This window comes from Orbicella faveolata, unplaced genomic scaffold, assembly GCF_042242905.1.
Source record: "Orbicella faveolata isolate gen_17 unplaced genomic scaffold, um_ofav_v1 contig_24, whole genome shotgun sequence".
NCBI classification, from domain to species: domain Eukaryota; kingdom Metazoa; phylum Cnidaria; class Anthozoa; order Scleractinia; family Merulinidae; genus Orbicella; species Orbicella faveolata.
Window position 1 is genome coordinate 21,651,715 of NW_028301552.1, and position 20,964 is coordinate 21,672,678.

General features: G+C 38.9%; 1 protein-coding gene and 1 long non-coding RNA gene across 2 annotated transcripts; one reads left to right on the forward strand and one right to left on the reverse strand.

Annotated features, from left to right (window-relative positions):
* Positions 1 to 6,001: 6,001 nt before the first annotated feature.
* On the reverse strand, positions 6,002 to 10,608 carry LOC110050870 (uncharacterized). The gene is made up of 7 exons (XM_089291504.1): positions 10,179 to 10,608; positions 9,434 to 9,517; positions 9,015 to 9,093; positions 8,551 to 8,694; positions 8,095 to 8,190; positions 7,686 to 7,747; positions 6,002 to 6,702 (listed from the first exon to the last, which is right to left on the reverse strand). Exons 1-7 carry the CDS (start codon positions 10,456 to 10,458, stop codon positions 6,668 to 6,670), a joined length of 780 nt encoding a protein of 259 aa, XP_089147630.1. The 5' UTR covers positions 10,459 to 10,608; the 3' UTR covers positions 6,002 to 6,667.
* Positions 10,609 to 10,687: 79 nt separating this feature from the next.
* Positions 10,688 to 18,989, forward strand: LOC149110870 (uncharacterized). Its single transcript, XR_016207840.1, has 4 exons — positions 10,688 to 11,563; positions 13,297 to 13,452; positions 14,554 to 14,768; positions 16,643 to 18,989. It is a non-coding gene; the product is annotated as an uncharacterized LOC149110870 (long non-coding RNA).
* Positions 18,990 to 20,964: the final 1,975 nt, after the last annotated feature.

Genomic DNA, 20,964 nt, shown 5'->3' on the forward strand with positions numbered 1-20,964 from the left:
TAAGCGAATGGAAGCCTTTTTCGTCAATAAGGATACTTGTAATGTTTTTTTTTCCTTGTAGATTGACCACATGATTAACTTTTGCAAACATTTGCAGTTAATTAACAATTAGACCCGTAGCCCGCAAGGGCTACGGGTCAATAGTCCATGAGGCGAAGCCGAATGGGCTATTGACCCGAGGCCCTTGAGGGCGAAGGGTCTAATTGTTTTAGTATCACCCCACTAGTCGGACAGAAAAGGCAATAATAAAGTTAGCAAATGCAAGTTGAAGAAGTATTTATTTGGGAATAAAACGAAAGAAAGCGTCACGCTCGATTGCGCCAATTTCGCTACTCGAGGACTATTACTAATAGTCCTCTAGTAGCGTAGCCAATCAAAATGCAGGATTTGCATTAGTCCACTAGTTGGGTGATACTAAATCAAAATAGACGCTGCTTTTGGTACATTGTAATGTTATGCAAATTTATTTCGATCACCGGCACGCGCATATCGCCCGAAACTGATTTTCCTTCCGCCTACTGTATGTTTCTTTTTGAAAGTTACAACTGTAGCACACATTATTCGTTCAATATCGGCAGTTTTAACCTTTGTGGAACACCCATGGCCACAGCCAAACTTGACTTCAAGGGAACAACCGTCTCATCGCAGCATTTCTTGAAATCCTGGTCTGAGATCAGGTAATGCCGATAACAAAGCACGAGCAGTTGACGAAACTTCATGATCAACTGTCGAAACGTTGTACTTGTGGAATAAGCAAGATGATTCAACCTTTGTATTTCTTATCCGTGTGCTTGCAATTCTTATGGATACAATTGCCCTTGTCTGTTACCACCAGATTTATAAATGAATCGTTCGTTTCTTTAACTAATATGGTACATACCTCTGAATAAAACCCATACTGTGACATCATTTTTCTTGGAGTGTTCCAACAGTCGTCCGCGGCCACTTACAAAACGTAAGCAGCAAGACAGAAAAGCCACAAAGGCTTCTTCGTTATTCGCACTACGCTGTCCAGATTTCTTTCTTACAAAGTTTCCAGACTTCGCTCTCTTTTAAAATTCCAAGACTTCGCCGTTCTGTTGGCCAGTCCGAATGATTGTCATGGTGTTAGTTGAGTAAGTTCTTGACTTTGTTTGGTGGTCCCAGTTCAGACCATCCGGCAAATGTAGATTGCGTTACAGACGGCCACTCGCAAAGTGTTCAGACTGGGTGAAGATGGCGGCCAGCGAAACTGTTTGCTCGTGCAAGTAACGTGGTTCGCACTGTCAGCCTAAATAAACATTTTTGGACGAAATTGAAGGATGTAGGGGGAAGGGTGTTGTTTAATTCTGCAAGAGGACAGAACTCGACGAACTGACAGAGCCGTCCGCGGGTCCCGCCATCACGGCATATCTACGTAGATTAATGGAAAGTATTACCGCGTTCACAAAAGTTGTGCAAACACCTTTCCTCTTTACTTTTAAAATACATGTTTGTCGTTCGTACTTTTGAATAGAAATGCACCGATGATAGGGCTGGAATATAAAAAGGACAAAGGAAGCCTAGAGGGCATCAGATCTTAGATACGCGGTGTGAGTTTACATACATATTCACCCCTGTTGCCTTCTGCTAAACTATATAGACAATAATATGGGCGCTTTCCAAAAATCGGACACTCAGAAGAGCTAAAAGTTTCCTTTATTTTAGAATTCACAATTATTGACCTAGCAAACTTCCCATCAATGATTAGGCGGTATAAAATAGTTAGGCATTATGTATAGCTGATTTTCACATGACGTCACTAAAATTCAAACTACAAAACTATTGATCTTCCTGAGATTTTACTTTAATGATGTATAAGAGCAGCTGAAAACTAATATTCATACAAAGTTTCGCTCTGAATGGGTTCTTGGTTTTGTGATACACTACGCTTGAATTTCGAAGCTTTTGCGTGACGCGGCATTTACATGACGGCGTCATTATGGTTAAAAAAGTGACTTATTTCGGGGAATTTGGCTATCTGAACAGTTCATGTCTTAGAAAAAGTATTATTTTAATGTTTTAGAGTTCCTCGAGGGATAAATTCACGCTTTTGAGGCAAAACTCAGTGACTGATGTTTCTGTTGGTTTCCGGCCGCCATGTTTTTGCCCATACGGATGGGCACTAGCATGGCGTCTCCATACAAATCTCTATAAATTTGGGTAAAAAATTTCTCCGCATATCTTGCCTAAGAAAAATTGCTGCGACCAGAATCTTGGCGAGAGTCTTTGCATATTTACTTTCTTTCATTTCCCAGATTCTGGACTTAATCTATTGAACGGTTTTGATTTTTATTTTGATCTATTTTGAATGGCGTGACACTGAAAACCAGCAATTGTAGCCTTATTTTGCGCATTTCAGAGGCAAAAATAAGAGCGAATGTATGGACTGTCCACCGGGACAAAAAAAAAATGCGTCTGTTGTAGAGAGGAGTTCACTGTGGAGAGGTGACCGTTAGTGGAGGTTCAACTGTATAGTTTATATAGGTTTAAAAAAGAACCGGTAACCTGAGTGAATATGTACGTAAATTCTCAACACGTACCCATTTAAGACTAGTGCCTCCTAGACCTTCTTTTTCCATCCCAGTCAAGTCCCTGGTACATTTCTACACCAAAAACCTGGAGCAATATACCTGTATTTTAAAGTTCAACAAGAAGGGTGGGGTTTTTTATTAACGGTAATAAAGTCGAAACTTTCTACAACGGCCACCTTGGGGACGGAGGAAAGTCGCCGTTATGGAGCGGTATCAGTAGGGGTGAAATATGACACCGATATTTTCTTGGGTTTCAACATTTTTATCTTAAAAAGGGCTTAGCGTAACATGTAAATTCGTAACACAATCAAAATATATCAATAGGACAGAAACCAAACAGAAGTGGAGACCAAAGATCTGCGGCATGGATCAAGTTTCGTGACCAGGTCCAATAAAAAATGGGGTTTTGTGGACAGCGTTCGTCAGTTGTTGATTAATTGGCCGTTGTGAAGAGGTTTTTTTTTGCCGGTTGGGACGTGTTTTAGTGGCTGTTACTGTTGTAGAGAGGTGGCCGTTGTAGAGAGATTAGAATAAGAGTGACCGTCCGCCGGAATGAAAAAAGTGGCCGTTGCAGAGAGGTGGCTGTGCAGGTTCGACTGTAGTTTCCATTTTTTCACGCAGACATAGAGAAAACACCCTGCCTACACGAGGCGAGCAAGGAGCAGTTTGGATTCCCTGTCCACGCCCCCCGGGGCGGGGGAGCTTGTCGTACCTTTTAGGGGTTAGAAATGAAGTTTTAGTAGCCCTCAGGGTGTTCAGCCTCAAAAGGTCCAATGCGGGAGCTTTTGCGATGACTTTTAAGGCATTGAGCCGAAAAAATATGACGCGGGGAGATGTGTTATGTAAGAATTGGTATCTTTTAGAGGAGAAAAAACAGGATCTTGGTACCTCTTAGGGGATCTTAGGGGATCAAAATTTTTGAGGAGCACCCCCGTCCTTCTTGTATGGGTGTCTCCCTCCCCTCGAGGTCCACGTCGCCATCTTCACTCACTTCGCAAAACGTCAGATATCGACGTATTTGCTACAGTGGCCGATTGTCACGCAATCCACATTTGCCTAATTGTCCGAACTGGGCCACCAAACAAAGTCAAGTACTCGCTCAACTAAGGCCATGACAGTTATTCGGACTGGCCAACACAGCGGCGAAGTCTTGGAATTTTAAAAGAGAGCGAAGTCCGGAAACTTTGTAAGAAAGAAATCTGGACAGCGTAGTGTGATTGACGAATAAGTCTTTGTAGTTTTCTGTCTTGCTGCTTACGTTTTGCAATTGGCGGACGCCTGTTGGAACACTCCAAGAAAAATGATGTCACAGTATGTGTTTTATTCAGAGGTATGTGCCATATTAAGTAATAGGAAACGAACGATTCATCTTTAAATCTGGTGGTAACAGACAGGGGCAATTGTCTCCATAAGAATTGCAAGCACACGGGTAAGAAATACAAAGGTTGAATCATCTTGCTTGTTCCACAAGTACAACGTTTCGACAGTTGATCATGAAGTTTCGTCAACTGCTCGCACTTTGTTATCGACATTACCTGATCTCAGACCAGGATTTCAAGAACTGCTGCGATGAGACGGTTGTTTTTAAAATGGAGTGGACCTGTTTACATGAAATGGTTGTGCTCGAATATTTACACCAAACATGATGGATGCAACTGTAATCGATTGTTTACTCAAACTTCACGTTTCAAAATGCTTTTTTTTTTTCCCTTGAAGTCAAGTTTGGCTGTGGCCATGGGTGTTCCACAAAGGTTAGAACTGCCGATATTGAACGAATAATGTGTGCAACAGTTGTAACTTTCAAAAAGAAACATACAGTAGGCGGAAGGAAAATCAGTTTCGGGCGATATGCGCGTGCCGGTGATCGAAATAAATTTGCATAACATTACAATGTACCAAAAGCAGCGTCTATTTTGATTTAACTGCAAATGTTTGCAAAAGTTAATCATGTGGTCAATCTACAAGGAAAAAAAAAACATTACAAGTATCCTTATTGACGAAAAAGGCTTCCATTCGCTTATTTTTGTCCTAGATGAAGGTAGCTGGCCAAGTTCCACGTTGGTTTCACGAATGACGAATTAAAAAAATGTACCACACGTTTATGTCTCTCGACGGGTTAGTTTTTTCGGGCCGCGGAAGAGACTTTCACACATCATAATATAGAGTATGGGCTTTCAGAAAATTTTAGTTTCGACTTCAAATTCAATGTACCAGTGGGCTTTTGATGGTATTGAAATAAGCTAAAATTAGCCATTTCGCTCACCAGCTTCGATGAAGGTACTCTTATCGGCCTAAACTATTATTAAACTTGGAGGTTTTGCCAATCAAATTAATGCTTTAGAAACAGCAAGACATGCATTATGAGCTACCCAAAGTATATTGATAGATATCATCGCGTTTATCTGTACGAGCGAAAAGAAAATGCACAATTTTCGGCCATTTTCGGCGACGTCAGGCAGCTAAAATGGCGATTTTCAAACTTTCCTCGATTTCGAAAAAACTGAAGCGCTTTAGGACCTTTGAATGGTATTTTCGAAAACAACTCACTACAGAGGTTATTTGGGCAAAATATGAAGAAATCGAAAATTTCGCGACTGTCATCTCATTCTCGGTATTTACAGGAACTGGCTCTTAAAAACGATCTCCAACATTTTTCCCGTTTCATCTACATAGAAAAACACGGGAGATGTAATTTTATTAATACCTTTATTATCAACTGCCATCGTATAGTAAGTAAGTAAGTAAGTAAGTAACAACTTTATTTACGGAGGGTAACACATAACAGTAAAAAACTGACGAACCAGTGGCCCTCTATCCTAAGTTAAAAATTAAAAACTATTTATACTTATAAGATAGTAAAAATTACAAAAAAGAATACAGCTAAAATTTAAAGATATGATAAAAGTTTAAAGTTGTATGTTAGGATAAGCTTGTCAGCCACAATTTCTCAAATTTTAGTGCAGGGATCTTGTATCCAAACTACATCCCTCATTACAATAATCACTCTTTACATTAACACCTGTAAACTAAGTCAAAAACTGATGCAAACGTTATAGAGGCTCCAAAATCAGCGTGAATAACTAAATAATACTGTTCGTTCCCGATTCTACATCAGTTGAAACTATTTCCAAGTCAGATAGCGTTAAATTACTTTCAAATCCTCAGACAGATTCGGAACAGCTCTGACCTCGTATACATATACCCTAGTTAACTCAAGCTAACAAACATTGCTTTTTATGATCAGATATTGAAATGGAACCACTGTCTACATGATTATTTAACTATATCTATAGTCATGAAAATGAAGCGAAATCAACTGATTTGTTTCTTTTTTTTATTTATGATTTGTTTCTTTGGTTCGTAGTCAACAAGGCTGATTTGTAAGCCTTTCCATAAATTCAAAGAACAAAAAATCATTCTGCAACTTTACGGAAAATCAAAGCCCAGTTAGGAGGGCAAGACAAAGAAAGAAACGTGATTGACGGGCTCAAGAAAAAAGCTATTTCTTAGCCGCTTTTCTTGCTCAACAGACCATGTTTTGACCGTCACGTCAATCTCGCGTCTGTTTCTTGTCTGATGAGCCTCTTAATTATTTCTGGTGTGTTACTTGCACATTTAATCGGAATCAGACTAGTCCCTAGGCGTTCTTTCTTCCCGCGATGACGGCTTCAAGCCTGGAACGAAGTGCATGGTAGAGCCCAGACTCCCTTGAACTGAGAAAGAGTAGGGACTAGGCTGAATATTAGACATACGAAAATCATGTGAAATCGACGTCATTCTCTGTTATCGTCTCAAGGAAAAATAAGTTAAATAGCAAAAGGGATTGCAAAGTACAAGAAAAGTAATAAGGTGACAATAAACGACTAAATATTACGCATACCTAATATGCAATTCACGTCGGTGTAAATATCTTAGAAACAACTGAGGCTGCTGGCCTTGTTATGCGAGTTTTAAAACTACTGTAAACTAAATCTATTTAGAATGAAATACATTTCATTTTGTAAACCTGAAGATGGATGGAATGACATCCTGAGCAAGTTATTTTTCAAGCTGGTAGTTTGTTTTAAGTCATGTGGTAAATAGTTGGATTAATTATCTCCGATTGGCAAACTTTTTCAAGGCGACTTCCTTTTTATTTCACCAGGAAAACCTATCAAGAGAACAATACAATAACTTCAGACACAAGAGTAAAGTGAATGTGTGTTTTATATGTGCGTTATGTGTGTGTTATAGCAGTGTTGTATATTGATATTAATTTAATGAAACCTTTTCAAGAATGTAGTTCTAAAAGGGAAACTAAACAAAATTCTTATAACATGGAATGTGTCGTAGTGTTACGAAAGCGTAATTTCTCCATCCAAGCCTTTTCTCTTCACTCATGGCTTCTCTTCACGGACAAAGATTTAAGAAGGCTTTCCTCGCCTAGTGTAAGCTCGTTAGTGGCTAACGAGACCTATACGAGACAGGCAAGTAGTGCCATAACGGCTGTAGTAGAAGGTGTGCGAGGAACTGGGCGATGCTGGGTATTTGGGTCTGAGAAGGTTCCCCCCCCCCCCTTCTTCCCCTCGGAGGAACTCCCATCTGAAAAGGTCGGGTTGGCTAGCGTTCGTCGGAAATTTTGAATCAAACCCCTAAACGGGACTCTGGTTTATTTGAACTCTAAAAGATGCCACTCAAGGTGGATCAAAACAGTTTCCAACACTTAGATTTTGATGGGTCGTTATGACCACTCTTCATCACTTGATGCTACAATCATGGTATCAAAAAACTGCCCAATCATTGGTGCACACGTTGTTATCATTTTCGTGACGCAATAGGTTACCATAGCAACAGTATGACCTCCTTAAAGCACTCTTGATTACAGCTTTAGGGGCTTATAATTCAAAAACGGCACGGTGAAATCTTTTTATATTATCAACTTTTGATAAGCATGATAAGATGCAAATTTTGGCGAAGTTCAAAAAAATTCTGTATGTAGGGTTCAGAGCCACCTTAAATATCCCCAAGCGAGAAGACGAGCTCGACATCCCCGACCTTTTCATATGGAAGAATCCCTAGGGCTTTTGATTATGCCAAGGTACTACGGGATGTGGCGGGAGAAACACAATTCATGTGGACTTCTACTGTAATTACCTGTCAGTCTGGCCAGTTCTTTAAAATCGCTTGTGACTCTCAGTTTCTCTGTAACTGTCGAACTAGCAAGGAAAATCCCACACACACTCAGTGTTTACTGCTTAATTTATGTTTTTTTTTCTCCAAGAAGTGCAACATATAACAGATTTGTGGTAGGTTTTCAGTGCCATTTCGTTTCTTTCTCAATACCTGGGGCTTAAAAAAATTCTTTCTTACAAAATTTCTATAACATGTCTCGAAACATGCTACAGAGTGTCGAAGTAAAACCATCACTTATTTATTTTCACCAAGATACCACGATCTATTTCTTCTTACTTTTATTCAAGATTCAAGATTCTGTTTATTTGCCTTTTTACCTAATATATTAATTAGTTATAAATATTTCAATGTATGGCGAGGTGACCCTTACCTGAAATAACAGCCGTTCTCCTCTTGCTCGTCAAGCACAATCTGCAGATACCACGATGGTTGGTATAAAACCACACGAAGAAGCTGATCACCGAAACTGTGAGACAGAAGCAGATTAATAACACCGTGATTAGAGATCTTAAATTTTAGTAACATCGTACTTTGAAAGGGATAAACGAAAAATTGGCCTGCAGAACAGGAACTAGCCTGGAGATGGACTGGGAGAAGCGTCAGGCGTGGAACACGTGTTTCACTCTACCCCGCTAAACCGTGTTCTCCGCGTTATACAAAACGGTGTTTCCGATATATTTCTGTTTTGTCAGTAAGAATAGAAATCACTTCCTCCCCCCGCCACCCCCCGCCCCTCTCCCACTTTCCCCGTCTTGGGAGTCTGCGAAGGATACTCGTCAGCAGTTTAGAATTAAAGGTCATTGAACTTTTGAAGCAGCTAGCTTACCGAGTGCAAATCCTGTCCAAAAGATCTTTGCTCCAGGCTGGTGGGTTTGGCAGGTAGGTTGTTTGGTTGTTGCTGTTCTTGTACACAAGAACAAATGGTTCATTATTGTCGCACAGAATTGAAGCGATAGCATCCGGGAGGCAACTGTGTTCACAAAGGAAAAGAGAGAGTTATAACTTCAGACATGATTCTGACATATAAAGAAGTAAGTGAACTAGCCCGGCGTAAATTAAACCTTAAACGGCACGATTTCATGGCGTATTTCTTCACACTACTCGCGAATTTGCCATAGTTTGGTTACTTCTTCTACTGAACAGTTTGGGGGCTGTATAATTTAATGGGACAAACAAATTGGTATCACCGAAAATCATTTTTACAGCAGATCGTTTTACACTCGGCAGAGTATACCAACATGGCTTTATTATTATCGTTATGCAGCAGGTAAACAGAAAAAAGAAACTCACTCGATACTCATGTCTTGAACAGTGCTGTTAAACACGGAACTGTTCAAAATAAAGAGATGGAATCCATATTCATGATAACCTGAAAACAAATAAAATGCACTGAATGTAAGATAAAATGTACACTATCAGGAGCTGTATTGTGATAAGCCCTGATCTTTTTCCTACAGTTGACGTGGTTCATTTTTCTTGGAGCGTTTCTCCAGTGTGAGGTTATGACTCTGACACTATTCGCATCACTGCTGATGAGAGCAAGAGAGCAAGGATAGAAAAAATACACTGATCGGGTAAAGATCCCAAGGATTCGAGAAATTATATGGTATGCATATTGTCTAAGAACAAAAAAGAGAATATGAAAAAGAAATAATCTCAGATGAGAAGCACGCAAGATTTCAACCTTTTAGTCTTCAGACGACTTATACCTTGGTATTCGAGACAGGCTGGTAATATAGATTCATGACCCTTGTTTTCTTTTTCATTTGTACTGCGGTGGTCGTTGATATTGGCTGTTAGGAGAAAAAAAGGAAATATGCTTTACATAACTAGAAACTCAAGGCAGGTCAGCAGAGTAATTCATTATCAAGACTGGGCTTCGTTAGAATGTTTTCCTCTGTGTTGTTTTATTTTGGTTTTCCTGTTGTTTTAGGGTGCTTGTTTGTTTGCTTTCCTTTCGTCGCGCGATCGGTTTTGTTTGTAGGAATCTCGCTCCACTACATTCGCACTGGTTGATATTTTCTCACTACGGCCCTCTAAATACTTTGAGAATGAGATTTTTTCGAGTTGCAAATAACGAGTAGCGAACTTCACTGTCCTATTAATTTTTAGCCGTTCAATCAGGAACCACGAGTTCCAATAATAATAATACAATATATTTATATAAAGCAAATTCCATAAAGTAATGTTCAAATGCGAGTTTACATGTGTGAAGCGCGCGCATCCTGACGGTTTCCATTACTACTAATAAACTAACAAAAAAACCCAATTAACTGTCCGAGGGATATTGGATGGTGAATTGATTAATTAATTTTATCATTTGTAGCATAAATATGCAGAGCTAAACCGGTTTAATTATTTTCTCAGTTAAAGAAACTTTTTCAATCATCATGAAATTACTGATTAATCTTCAGAGTAAGTTTCCTGACAAAAGAGAATTACAAAATAGCCTACCTGATTCCGGTATGCTAACTTCCACACGGTCTTTTGGCCCGCCCAGCCACAGCAGAGTACTACTAGGGGCCACATCGGCGGTGAACCACTCCGCTGTTTGCCCGTTGTTGTTGGGCCTGGCTCGTCCTTCGCTCTGCACTGAGTCACGGCTAGTGACTTTGACGTATGTTGTAAGTCTCGAGAAATCCGGAGAGACTTCCGAAGATGTTGAATTGAGGTACTTTCGGCTCCTGGAAACCTGAAAAAGCATAACATAATCGTGGATGATTGTTAATTCCATTTGCGAAACAGGAAAATGCTATTGGGGACAGAATACAGAATTGTCTCTCAGCTGATTCCATCCTGGGGTTCCATGCATGAGCAGCGACCACGGAGCCACGACGATGCCATATTTTTATCAGTTTGTAGAAAAGTTTCCTTGTTCACTGCAAAGACACTAACCTTTCTCTTTTTGAAGATTCGTGGAACACGAACACGATTGCTGCTAAACGCGCAACCCATCTTGCAAAATTGTCCAAATAAAGCGGATAATGACAAAATAGAAATCCCGCGGTCAAAGAAACTTCACAGACTTCCTTCAAAAGTCTCGTGTGCAAATATCGTTCTGCGATGAAAGTGGTAGCGCGCGCGTCAGGTGTTGCACAAAAGAAGTTGATTGGCTGCCTCCAGAAGTTTTTTTGCTCGGGCATTGTTTAGTTAAGCATTGTTTAGGTTTTGCGGTGAAAATCTGAAATCCGATGTTGTAGCGCGCGCGTCAGGTGTTGCACAAAAGAAGTTGATTGGCTGCCTCCAGAAGTCTTTTTGCTCGGGCATTGTTTAGTTAAGCATTGTTTAGGTGAGACACGCGACATAAACTCCCGAAATTTTTGTACTGGATCAGCCAATGAAAAATGACGTCACATCCGGTTTAAACGATGCCGCGCAGCTCGTTTCGCAAAGCGAAAAAATGGCGTTTTGATTGGGGAAGATTTTCTTCTATTTGGAAACCATCAGGTCCGTGTCCTTCCATGTGGAGGATAGAAACATGTTGCAGGCACATTTCTTCGACTTTTGAAGTAAAACTGTTGGCAAAAGAGAACAGTTTAGTATTGTTTTGAAGGAAAATAACGGAGAGCCTTCTGTCATCGGATGGCGGATTTTACACATATTCAAAATTGGTGTTGTTCCGACTTTGGGTTCTTATTGTTCGTGATTCGGTGATAACACTAAGTGCAATAGCCTATAATGTTAACAACAACCTGGATGAAGTATTGCTGGCCATAGTTTGCACTGCGTACAACGGGAACATATTTAACAGCAGCCGTTTTTTTCTGAAAGTGAACACAGTTGAAGTTCTGTATCCACATGCGTGTGGTGGAAAAGACATGCTGAATCGCGTACTCAAGGTTAGTATCCTATTTCCGTATCTCTTGTTGAATACGGTTTTTCTCCGTAAGAAATAAGCAATGTTGAGAGTTAGAGGAGAGCTTTGGGGATATCAGATTTCCCCGAAGAGATCAACAAAGTGGTGAAGCAGTCCCCCACCAAATTTCTCTGGGAGTACCCCTCCCCCCCGGGTACTGTGAAGTTGTTCATTAATTAATAAATGCTGGACAGAATTCAAATTTTATCCAGTGGTTAATTGTACATTCCTCTGTATTGTCTGAACTGCAATGCTGGCCTGGGGATCAACTTCTTTGGGCAGTTCCAAAAGAGGGGGGTTGGCCTGTTTAGGGTTAGCTCTCAATGGTATGGTATATCCTTAGCCCTTAACTTTACCCCCGCTTTTGACAGGTGCCCACTTCTACTGTGGCCTGGGGCGGGGATACTCCCTTATATGTGCTATAGGGGTATGTGTGGCCCCAAAAGGTATGGTTTTTCAGCCGTTTTGGTCATAAATAGGGTATCAGTTTTGGCCATTGTGGCCTTGAATAGGGTATGGGTTTTGTACTCTAGTCTTGAATTGGGTAATGTTGTTTAGAAGAAACTACTCTTTCATTGTTATTGAGAAGACCATAAACAAGAGGCCTTCAAAAATTATGTTTAGGGCAACTGTGGCAACTGTGTCAATGATGGTAAATGGGTTATTGCATTTTTGGTCTGGTTGTAAATAGGGTAGGGAGAATCGCAGATTTTGGTGATAAATAGGGTAGAGGTTTTGGGAAGCTGACCGCACTCCCCGACCAAATTTTTCTGGGAGTACCCCTCCCCCCCTCCCGGGTACTATGAAGTGGTTCATAAATACATGTAAATGTTGGACAGAATTCAAATTTTATCCTGTAATTGGCTTTAAGCTGTAAATTGTTATCTATTAATAATAAAATAGAGGACATCTTCTCTGTTTCTATTCAACAATACTATAAGGTCAAGAATTCTTTAAGGTGATAGTTTCAGGCTCTATCAACTGTATTATGACCTTATGGGAATCTTAAGCTAGCAATCCAATAATATTGTTAAGTAGAATTGTAATAATTTATTCAATTTTCTTCAAACCATGATTTACCATTGTTTCTTTATCAAACTTCATACTTAGGTGCAATGATACAAATTTATCAACAATTCTCATACTTGTAGTCATAATTCGTTAATTCGACTATTTTGAGATTTTAAAGTTATGTTCTATATTTCAAATTGACTCAACAAGAGATGCTGTGGGAACACAGGCCACTGGTGATTGTTTTCATAGCTTTTTTAGTTCTTCCAAAGATCTGTTTACAACACCTCATCTTCTGTTAATCTGGTGGGGATACAATGTAGCTCTGTAGCAACGGGACCTTTGTTCATTATTTGATCAATGTTTAAAAGGCATCTACCTTCCATGTTGTAAAGAAAGGATGAAAAATGACTGTCTCATACACATGCATCAAATAATTCTCAAAGGTCAGTTGTGATTGCTCCATTGTGGGTGGGCTGAGAATTCTAGCTTGGTTTGATCTTAAAGTGATTGTTTGCCATTAATTTCCCCATGCATTCAGCTGAATTTGACCCTGCATGACTATTCATAACCCTTATTGAATAATCAAATGTGCAATATCCCTCTTTGTTTGAGTTCCCTCAGTCATTCAATCACACTGGGTTTTGCTAAGTTAATTTTCTCTTCTTTGTAAATTGATATTTCTGCTTTAAATTCTAAATCTAGGCATCATGTGACACTTGCCATGCCAAGAGTTGTCCCAGTTAGCCAAGCCAAAGTGTTTATATAAAGAAAAGTTGTCCTGCCTGTCAGGGTGCCAAGATGTGACATGAGCCAAGGCTAGACAACTCGCCCACCCCTGTTGTCTCATGGGCGAGACAGGTTCGTGATCCTAAATATAAACGGTTGGTTGAATTTTCAAAGAAATAAGTGAAAAGTTAGCTTGGCCAGGGTAACACAGGAGAAGGGTTGTCTTGGGTACCCAAGACCATATAAATGGGCCCTAAGGCCATTCTATTTTATTTCCACACTCCCTCTTCCTCTGTCGACACGAACTTTAGACAGGGCTATGAAAGAGTTATTTTTGCACTTTTATCTTTTCTGTTAGGTGGTAAATATTGACTTATTTAGCGAGTGTGGCTTGGGGGAGGGGGTGTGGATATAAAATGGAATATCTCTAGTTAGCTCTGGGCCCAATTTGTGTGTTGTCCGACTGATTATACAAACTATATTTTCCAAAATCTTTGTGGGTAGGTGTTTGAGAGGATCATCTTATATGTTCATCGCTACAGTGGAACCCTGCCTTATGGCCACCCCACTCACATAGCCACCTTGTTATTATGGCCACTTTATTCTGGCCTGAACAAAAGCTCAGTCAGTCAGTCACTTTCTTATTTAAAGAACCCCTATAACGACACTGTTAATGTTGTCAGATTTTTGTGGCCCATTGGCAACCACATTAACAGAGTTCCACTGTAATTTAAAATTGTCATTGTTGGTTGTTTTTTGAATATTTGTACCTCATAGAGGTGAAAATGAATTTGAGCTATTACCCACAAAACAAAATTCTGGATCATACATTTTGATAGTGAAGTCCCGTAACTCTATTATTTGGAGATTGGTTATCCCCTATCCCTGAAATTACCAAGGCTGATATCTCCATTGTCATGTCATCAAAGCCATAATATTTTGACACCTACTGTATCAAACCCAGTTTCCTTAAGCAGTAACAAGAGTCTTGCTTTGGTAAACCAAAATAGTACTTGCTGCCAGGTGTTTTATAAAAGTATAACCCTTCCAGAAGCCTTCACAAATTAATATCAGTTGCTAACAATTTTTTTGTGGCTGATTTAAATTTTGTAGTAAATCATACTGAACTGGCCCAGGTTTAATATACATTTTGTTGCATTTAGCTCACATGTTTTTAGTTAAAGGGAGAAGGTCACTCCAAAAAGCTTACTTTTTTTGTTTTCACTTATTAAGCAAGTGAATAGTCAGCTTTTCCACTCACTGAAGGTTCAGCCTCTGAAGTGCCTGCTATCCTGAAGAACTTCGTCTCGGAATTAAGAAGCAACTTCAGAGGCCACCATTTTGCAACTGTCTTGGCAGCCAGGCTGTGTTCATGTGACTTTATTCTCTCCAACTCAAAATTGGTGGGAAGGAGAAGAACCTACAACTGACTTGGCATCTGTCACAAGGTCAGCAAAATCTATTTTTTTTTCCAATCAGTTATCCTCTTCACTATCTTCAATGCTATTATTTCAGAGTTTAGAGCATGTTTAGCTCAAAATAATGTCTCAAGAGCAGCCATAACCCAGAGGGGTAGTCAAAAGGGTTGTTGCAAGCCATTAGGACAAAATCTCTCAGATGGAATGATGTCATGAAAACTTGGCCTGGGTGCTTCTTTGCAGGTGAACTTCATAAGGAAAACCTGCACTTTAGACACTGAAACTTCTGTGAGTGGCTAGCCTAAGTGCAAGGTTTTCATTAACCTCGACATAAAATGTAATATGTTTTTTTGGAGCGACCTCCTTTATACATGTATCCAAAAAGCAAAATGTATATTGTCCAAAATCAGTCATGTTAGTAGTGTTAGTGTCTAATGACTACCTGCAAAGAGATAGTTATACAATCATTCTAGCAACTCTCCTCAATATTCTGGGAGTTTCCCACCTACCATTTAGATCATCCACCCCAGACAAGTTTTGAACTATTGTCCAGATACAAGGGACCATGGGCTCGTAGGGACAGTGCTTAAAGTGCTATTATGATGAAATTTGCAGATGTCCTCCATAATATGAGCATAACAGTTTTGTTATCATGGTAACATACTGGGTTTCAACCTTCCCTGATATAGGCTTTTCTGACCACCTTTGGCTTTCCATTTTGATATTTGCCAATGGTGCCTCATCAGCACGATCCAGGAAGCATATTAATATGCAAGGTTGAAGTTGTAGCCTCGTTTAACAAGCTGAAAATCACTGAATAAGTGAAATCATGTTAGAGAGGACTGGAAAAGAGTGAGTTTCCATGGGAAAATATAGGCTGTATATAATTTTTATAGCCATAGGTGTGTTTCCTGTAGTTCTAACTATAAGCCTACCAACCTGATGTAATATTGGGTTGAGTGTATGACAACATCAGTCACCTCATTTGCATATTTATATTTTTCAAACTGAAATATCTTTGGAACTGTTACACATATTTGCAAAAGGTAAACTGCAATTTAAATCTTTGGTGGAATTCTATGTGATACACCTGAAATTTCTGACTGAAGGGGTAAAAATTTAATGATAGAAGCACTTTAAAGTATTGAGTTGAATTTATGCTGTTGGCAAAATTTTACTGTAAGGTGTCAAAAAGAATTTGGAGGGGAATTTGGTGTGGTTATTGAGTTGACAGAGGTTGGTTTTGTTATTATTGTCATTATCTTCTATATTTTTGAGGCAGAGTGGTTGTTGGCAAAAGCAAAACTGGCAATATCCTCACTGACCTGTGTTTAGATGTTTTTAGGTTTTTGTCTCTGACAGTGAAGGTCAATTTAAGTAGTTACACTGTCTTTACAATAGCACATGTGGATATTAATAGTATAGTTATATTTCAATATCCTCATACTAAAATTATAGTAATTTTATGGCGCAATTTCTACCTCCGCTTTAATTTGTTTAAACCAGTAATTTTGTTAAACCAATTTAATTTTATCAAAGGGGATTAGGGGGAATCTGAGAGCAACAATAAATTAGAGCAACAAATATAAGGAAATTTGCAATGATTGCTTTTATGGTCTAGTGGAGATGAAGTGGACCAAAAAGTCAGAGATCTGATGTTTGAATCTAGGTCTGTCTGTACAAAATACAAAAAAGATTGTATTGTAGTATAGGAGTATTATGGTAAGTTATGTTGGGGGATTGATATGGGATCCTGGCTGTACTGTTGTAGGGTAGGAATAGGGACTGAGGGGGTGGGTGGTGTGCTTGTGATCCTTTTTAAAAATAACTCTGAAAGTGAAAACAAACTGATTTGAAAAATTTACAGCACAGGTAAAAGTTATACATTGTATCTTGTTTTTTAGGTGGTAAATGAGCAAATACCCCCAAGAGACCTGTCCAAGTTTGATTTTTTTTACTGATAATGGAAATCATAATAAAGATACAAAGCCACCTTGGTGTGATTTCCTCCTTGACAGTGAAGTGCAACCTAACCAAAAGTTGCGTTCTGTAAGAGGTTTACAAAAATTAAATGGAAAATTAAACTACACCAGTTTGCATTAATTTTGTAAGTACTCCTCTCTCCAAAATATATTTGGTGTGCTGTCGTACTGACAAGAATATAATGTAGAAATTTTATGGGAAATGCTGCCATGTAAAAAATATGCAGCTCAGACACAATAACAATACTCATTTCTGTGGTGTTTTCTTCAGTGTGAAAGTGTAAAAACAAATTCTACTACCCTACATGTAAGTTGAAGAATATAGGAACTCCTCTGAAAAAGTTTTTTTTTTTTTTTCTGTTCATTTTTTTTGCTGAACATTTGTATTTTCCTATAAGCAGTTTCTTCACAACACAACCAGCCATAAAATGGACATTTTTATCTCAGAGATCATTTTCAAGATAAAAAAGTGATTTTTATTTATATCTTTTATTTTCTTTGGGTGGGGACGTTTTGAGAATTTCCCTAAAAATATCACAAGGTACAAAGGAAGGGGCAAAAATAAAAGTTATGTTTTCATTATCAGTTTGAGTCTCCCTATGAACCTGCAAAGTATGGTCATTATTTTATACTGTTGTGGATAAAGTTATACCCATTTTAAGTCAAAATACAAATGGGAACTTACATTGATAATCACTCAATCCCTTGGCACTGTTTTGTTTTTCAATTGCCTTTTTCCACAAAACAATTTCATCATCCTTGTTACACAAGGAGGGGGAGGAAGGGGGTATTCTACATGGTTTTAAATAGGGAAGCTCCATCTCAAGGTCCAACCCCTTACCCTTTGTATACATTAGTACCATTTTGACAGAAGAGGTGCCTCTTTTGTAGGCAATTCATTGTAAAAGGGTACCCCTTTACAAGCCTATTTAAAAGTACTGCATCCAAGCCGCAAATAACAGTCGGTCATCGGACAATTGTCCGGTAAATTTGAGATTTTGACAGGTAAAAGCTTAGCCTGGTCGGACACACCGGGCATTTCTGCTAAAGTGAAAAATATTTTAACTGGAAATTTGTAGCCGAATATGGGACAAGTTATGACCTATGCGACTACTGTATCAGAGCCGTAAAATTGCACTCTGTACTATCTGAGATTGTCTCACTAGTTTTTCTCGCATTCCTTTAGACTTAGAAAGGAAAAAGAAAAAGAGAGAAGAATGGAGCTAGGGGAAGAAAAGAATCAGCGAAAAGACAACGCGCGACAGCGCGCAATGAAATTTTTAGAATTGGTTCATGCTTAGCGTGCGTATATCGAGTTATGGAGACACCGCGGAAATACGTTTTTTGACGTCACAGTAACTGGTCAGTGGTCATCACCATCGGGCTGTGTTGTCCTTCGATCGATCAGTTCTCCGAGATCGGTGTTTTGCTTCGTTTTAAGGTTGAAAATATCCTTGATACTTCTCGTTATTGGTGAGCTTGACGCCCTTAAATGGGTTTTTAATACTCAAGCAATGTTCGTAAAGAATAGTGGTACAGGGGAGTCATTTTGTGTGGAGTAATGTGTAGTTTGCTGACTCGAGCCAGCTCGAGCGGACGAAGCGTGGATTGTGTTGCTTCAGCCGCCCTCGCCTCAGAATTGTCAAAATCAACGATGGGTATCCAGCAAAGCAGAAGATTGGTCCTGTATACAGGTTTTGCAAGGATTTTGAAGACTGGTTGGATTTAAAGTGTAATTTGCGCGAAATGGTTAAGGTACTACATGTAAGTCGGGACCGTTTTATTCACACTCACTTTGCGCCGACGTGTGGTGCTTGTTCATTGAGATTATGTTTCGCAACGCGTCCAAGAAACTTTGATAAGAATTTGTCTTTAAAGACTGGCGTTTTCAACATTTCAGAGAGGCAGTAATCAACTCGTCAATGAAACCCACTAGTTTATTTTGTTTACTCAGTCATTTGAAGCTTTTAGATTTCTATTTCCCTATCTTACATGTGCATTGTATCAACTTATATAAATAATTGACTGTTGTTGTTTTTCCTTTCATTTAATTTAATTCAGATGAGCTTTGCTCAATCACTACAAAATAATTTTTACATTGCAATCATACATGTACATATCACATGCTTTGAATCAATATGAAATTAATTATGATCCCCTTAGTAATAATATTGTATCATCCTCCCTTCTGTAAGATTCTTACTTAACTTGTAACCACTTTATTACAAGACATTATAGCACCTGATGGCAATAAATTATATATATGTAATTATATGTATTTATTTTTTTCCTGTGATAAATTAGCTAACAAGTGGGTTTGTTTATGCCACTGTGTCTCTGAATTGGCTTACTGTCGTCTACAAACCATTGGTAATATATCTTCGCTGCATCTAACTCAGATACTAGACACAAAAGCATGTATTAAAGAACAGATACATTTCTTACAAATTAATATTTATTACATTTAGTTCATCACTTAAGTTCTACAACACTGCTTTTCTCCAGTGAAAAATTTTGTGCAAAGTCTGAAGTTGTAAGTTGCAAAAACAAGTTCTGTCAGTAGTTGCGAATCACTTAAAATCAGGCTTTGGTACAGTAAACTGAATGGCAGAAAGCGAGGAAATTAGAAATTGTCTCAAATACACAAGTGATAAAAGAGGTAAAGTTGACTGAAATCTACAGACTCCTTTTTTTTAGGTTTAGGGTTAAGGTTAGGCCTAAGGGACAAGGTGGGAGGTGCGGTGGCCTTGTGGTTAGTGTGCTCAGCAATGGATCGAGTGGTCCGTGTTCGAGCCCTGGTCAAGGACATTGTGTTGTGTTTTTGGGCAAGACACTTTTACTCTCACAGTGCCTCTCTCCACAAAGGTGTACATATGGGTACTGGTGAATTTAATCCTGGTGGTAACTCTGTGATCAACTAGCATCCTATCCAGGGGGTAGTAGAAATACTCCTAGTCGGTTCATGCTACAGAAACCAAGATAAGCCTGGCCTGATGGGCCACTTGGCTCTATGCAGACTTTACCTTTTACTTAGGGACAAGGTACTGCATCAAGTGGGGGAAGGGACAGTGGAGTCAGAACCTCCCACGTCCCATACCCTGTTCTCCCACTTCCCATACCTCTATCTCTTGACTCCCACCCTTGTTCGTCCTGCTCCTGTCCCCTGTAAATTAAGAGACTCAAAACACATCCTAGTCATTTAGCTGCACAGTCCTTAGGTATTTCCTTTTCTTTTTTTCCTTCGTTTTCAGCCTGGCTACTCTTACCCACGTCTTTCAAGTGAATGACCTATGATGTAACCACTGTCAAAGGGTTTCATTTTGAGCCTCATTTTGAGCCCAAGGGTGAATTTTTCTTTGCCCGTCGGCCTAGAAGTCTCTAAAGACACTAAATGAAAGTCAAGTAGTTGCCATATGGAGAGCATTGGTCAGTGTTCTCTCAGTTGGTGTTTTTACAGCATTGATGTTGTGGAAATCATCCATGGACAGTATCTAAAAGGACTTTTGCTGAGCCAGAATAGAAAAAAATGTACAATAGAAGAAGTTTTCTATTGGGAAATCCAGATAATAGTAATATGTAAACAAATATTAATTTTAGAAAGTTATACAGAGTCTCAGGCTCTAAGGTAATGTAGTCAGAAATTGTCTGGGTGGCCTTATAATCAGAAGATTGTTGTGTGAACACAGGGGGAATAGCCTATTTATAACTAAGAATGAAATTCATTTATTGAGTTTTAACTGGAAGTTGTCATTACCCAGATTTTATGGTATTTTTATTGTCTTACAATAACATATGCATGTATTTTTAATTATCCTTTAAACAGCTTTGTATTCCATGTCTTCTGCCATCTTTAGATAATCAGATGTCATGTACTTCTTGTGGTTTTTTCTAATAGCTAAATAGCTTTTTTTTCTAAACTCTAATAGCTATGCAACTAGTTTAAAATAATTTTCACACTTTAGAAGCGCTATAGGCAAAATACAGAACTGCAACAATTCGAAATTATGACAAGAAACAAAGAAACAATAATAAACATGAAAATTTAAAATTTTATTTTCGCCATCCTCAAGCTTCCTGAAGTACAGTATGATTAAAATTGGATATTTTATGATAAAACATACCTTAGTGAATTCTTCCTCGAGTTGAGGCCAGATTTTGAACCCTTTTGGGGATTCAGTCCTACACTTGTTACACCAACGTGTCCAAGATTTATACGAAGTACTGCTTCGATTTCGGCCAACTTG

Excerpts from the sequence above, each read along its gene's own strand:
- LOC110050870 (XM_089291504.1), bottom strand. The coding sequence starts at position 10,458 with ATGGAATTAACAATCATCCACGATTATGTTATGCTTTTTCAGGTTTCC. Across the intron at positions 8,191-8,550 it reads TTGGACAGGATTTGCACTCG|TTTCGGTGATCAGCTTCTTC; the intron begins GTAAGCTAGCTG and ends TCTGTCTCACAG. Across the intron at positions 6,703-7,685 it reads AGAACTGGCCAGACTGACAG|GTTTTCCTGGTGAAATAAAA; the intron begins GTAATTACAGTA and ends TTCTCTTGATAG.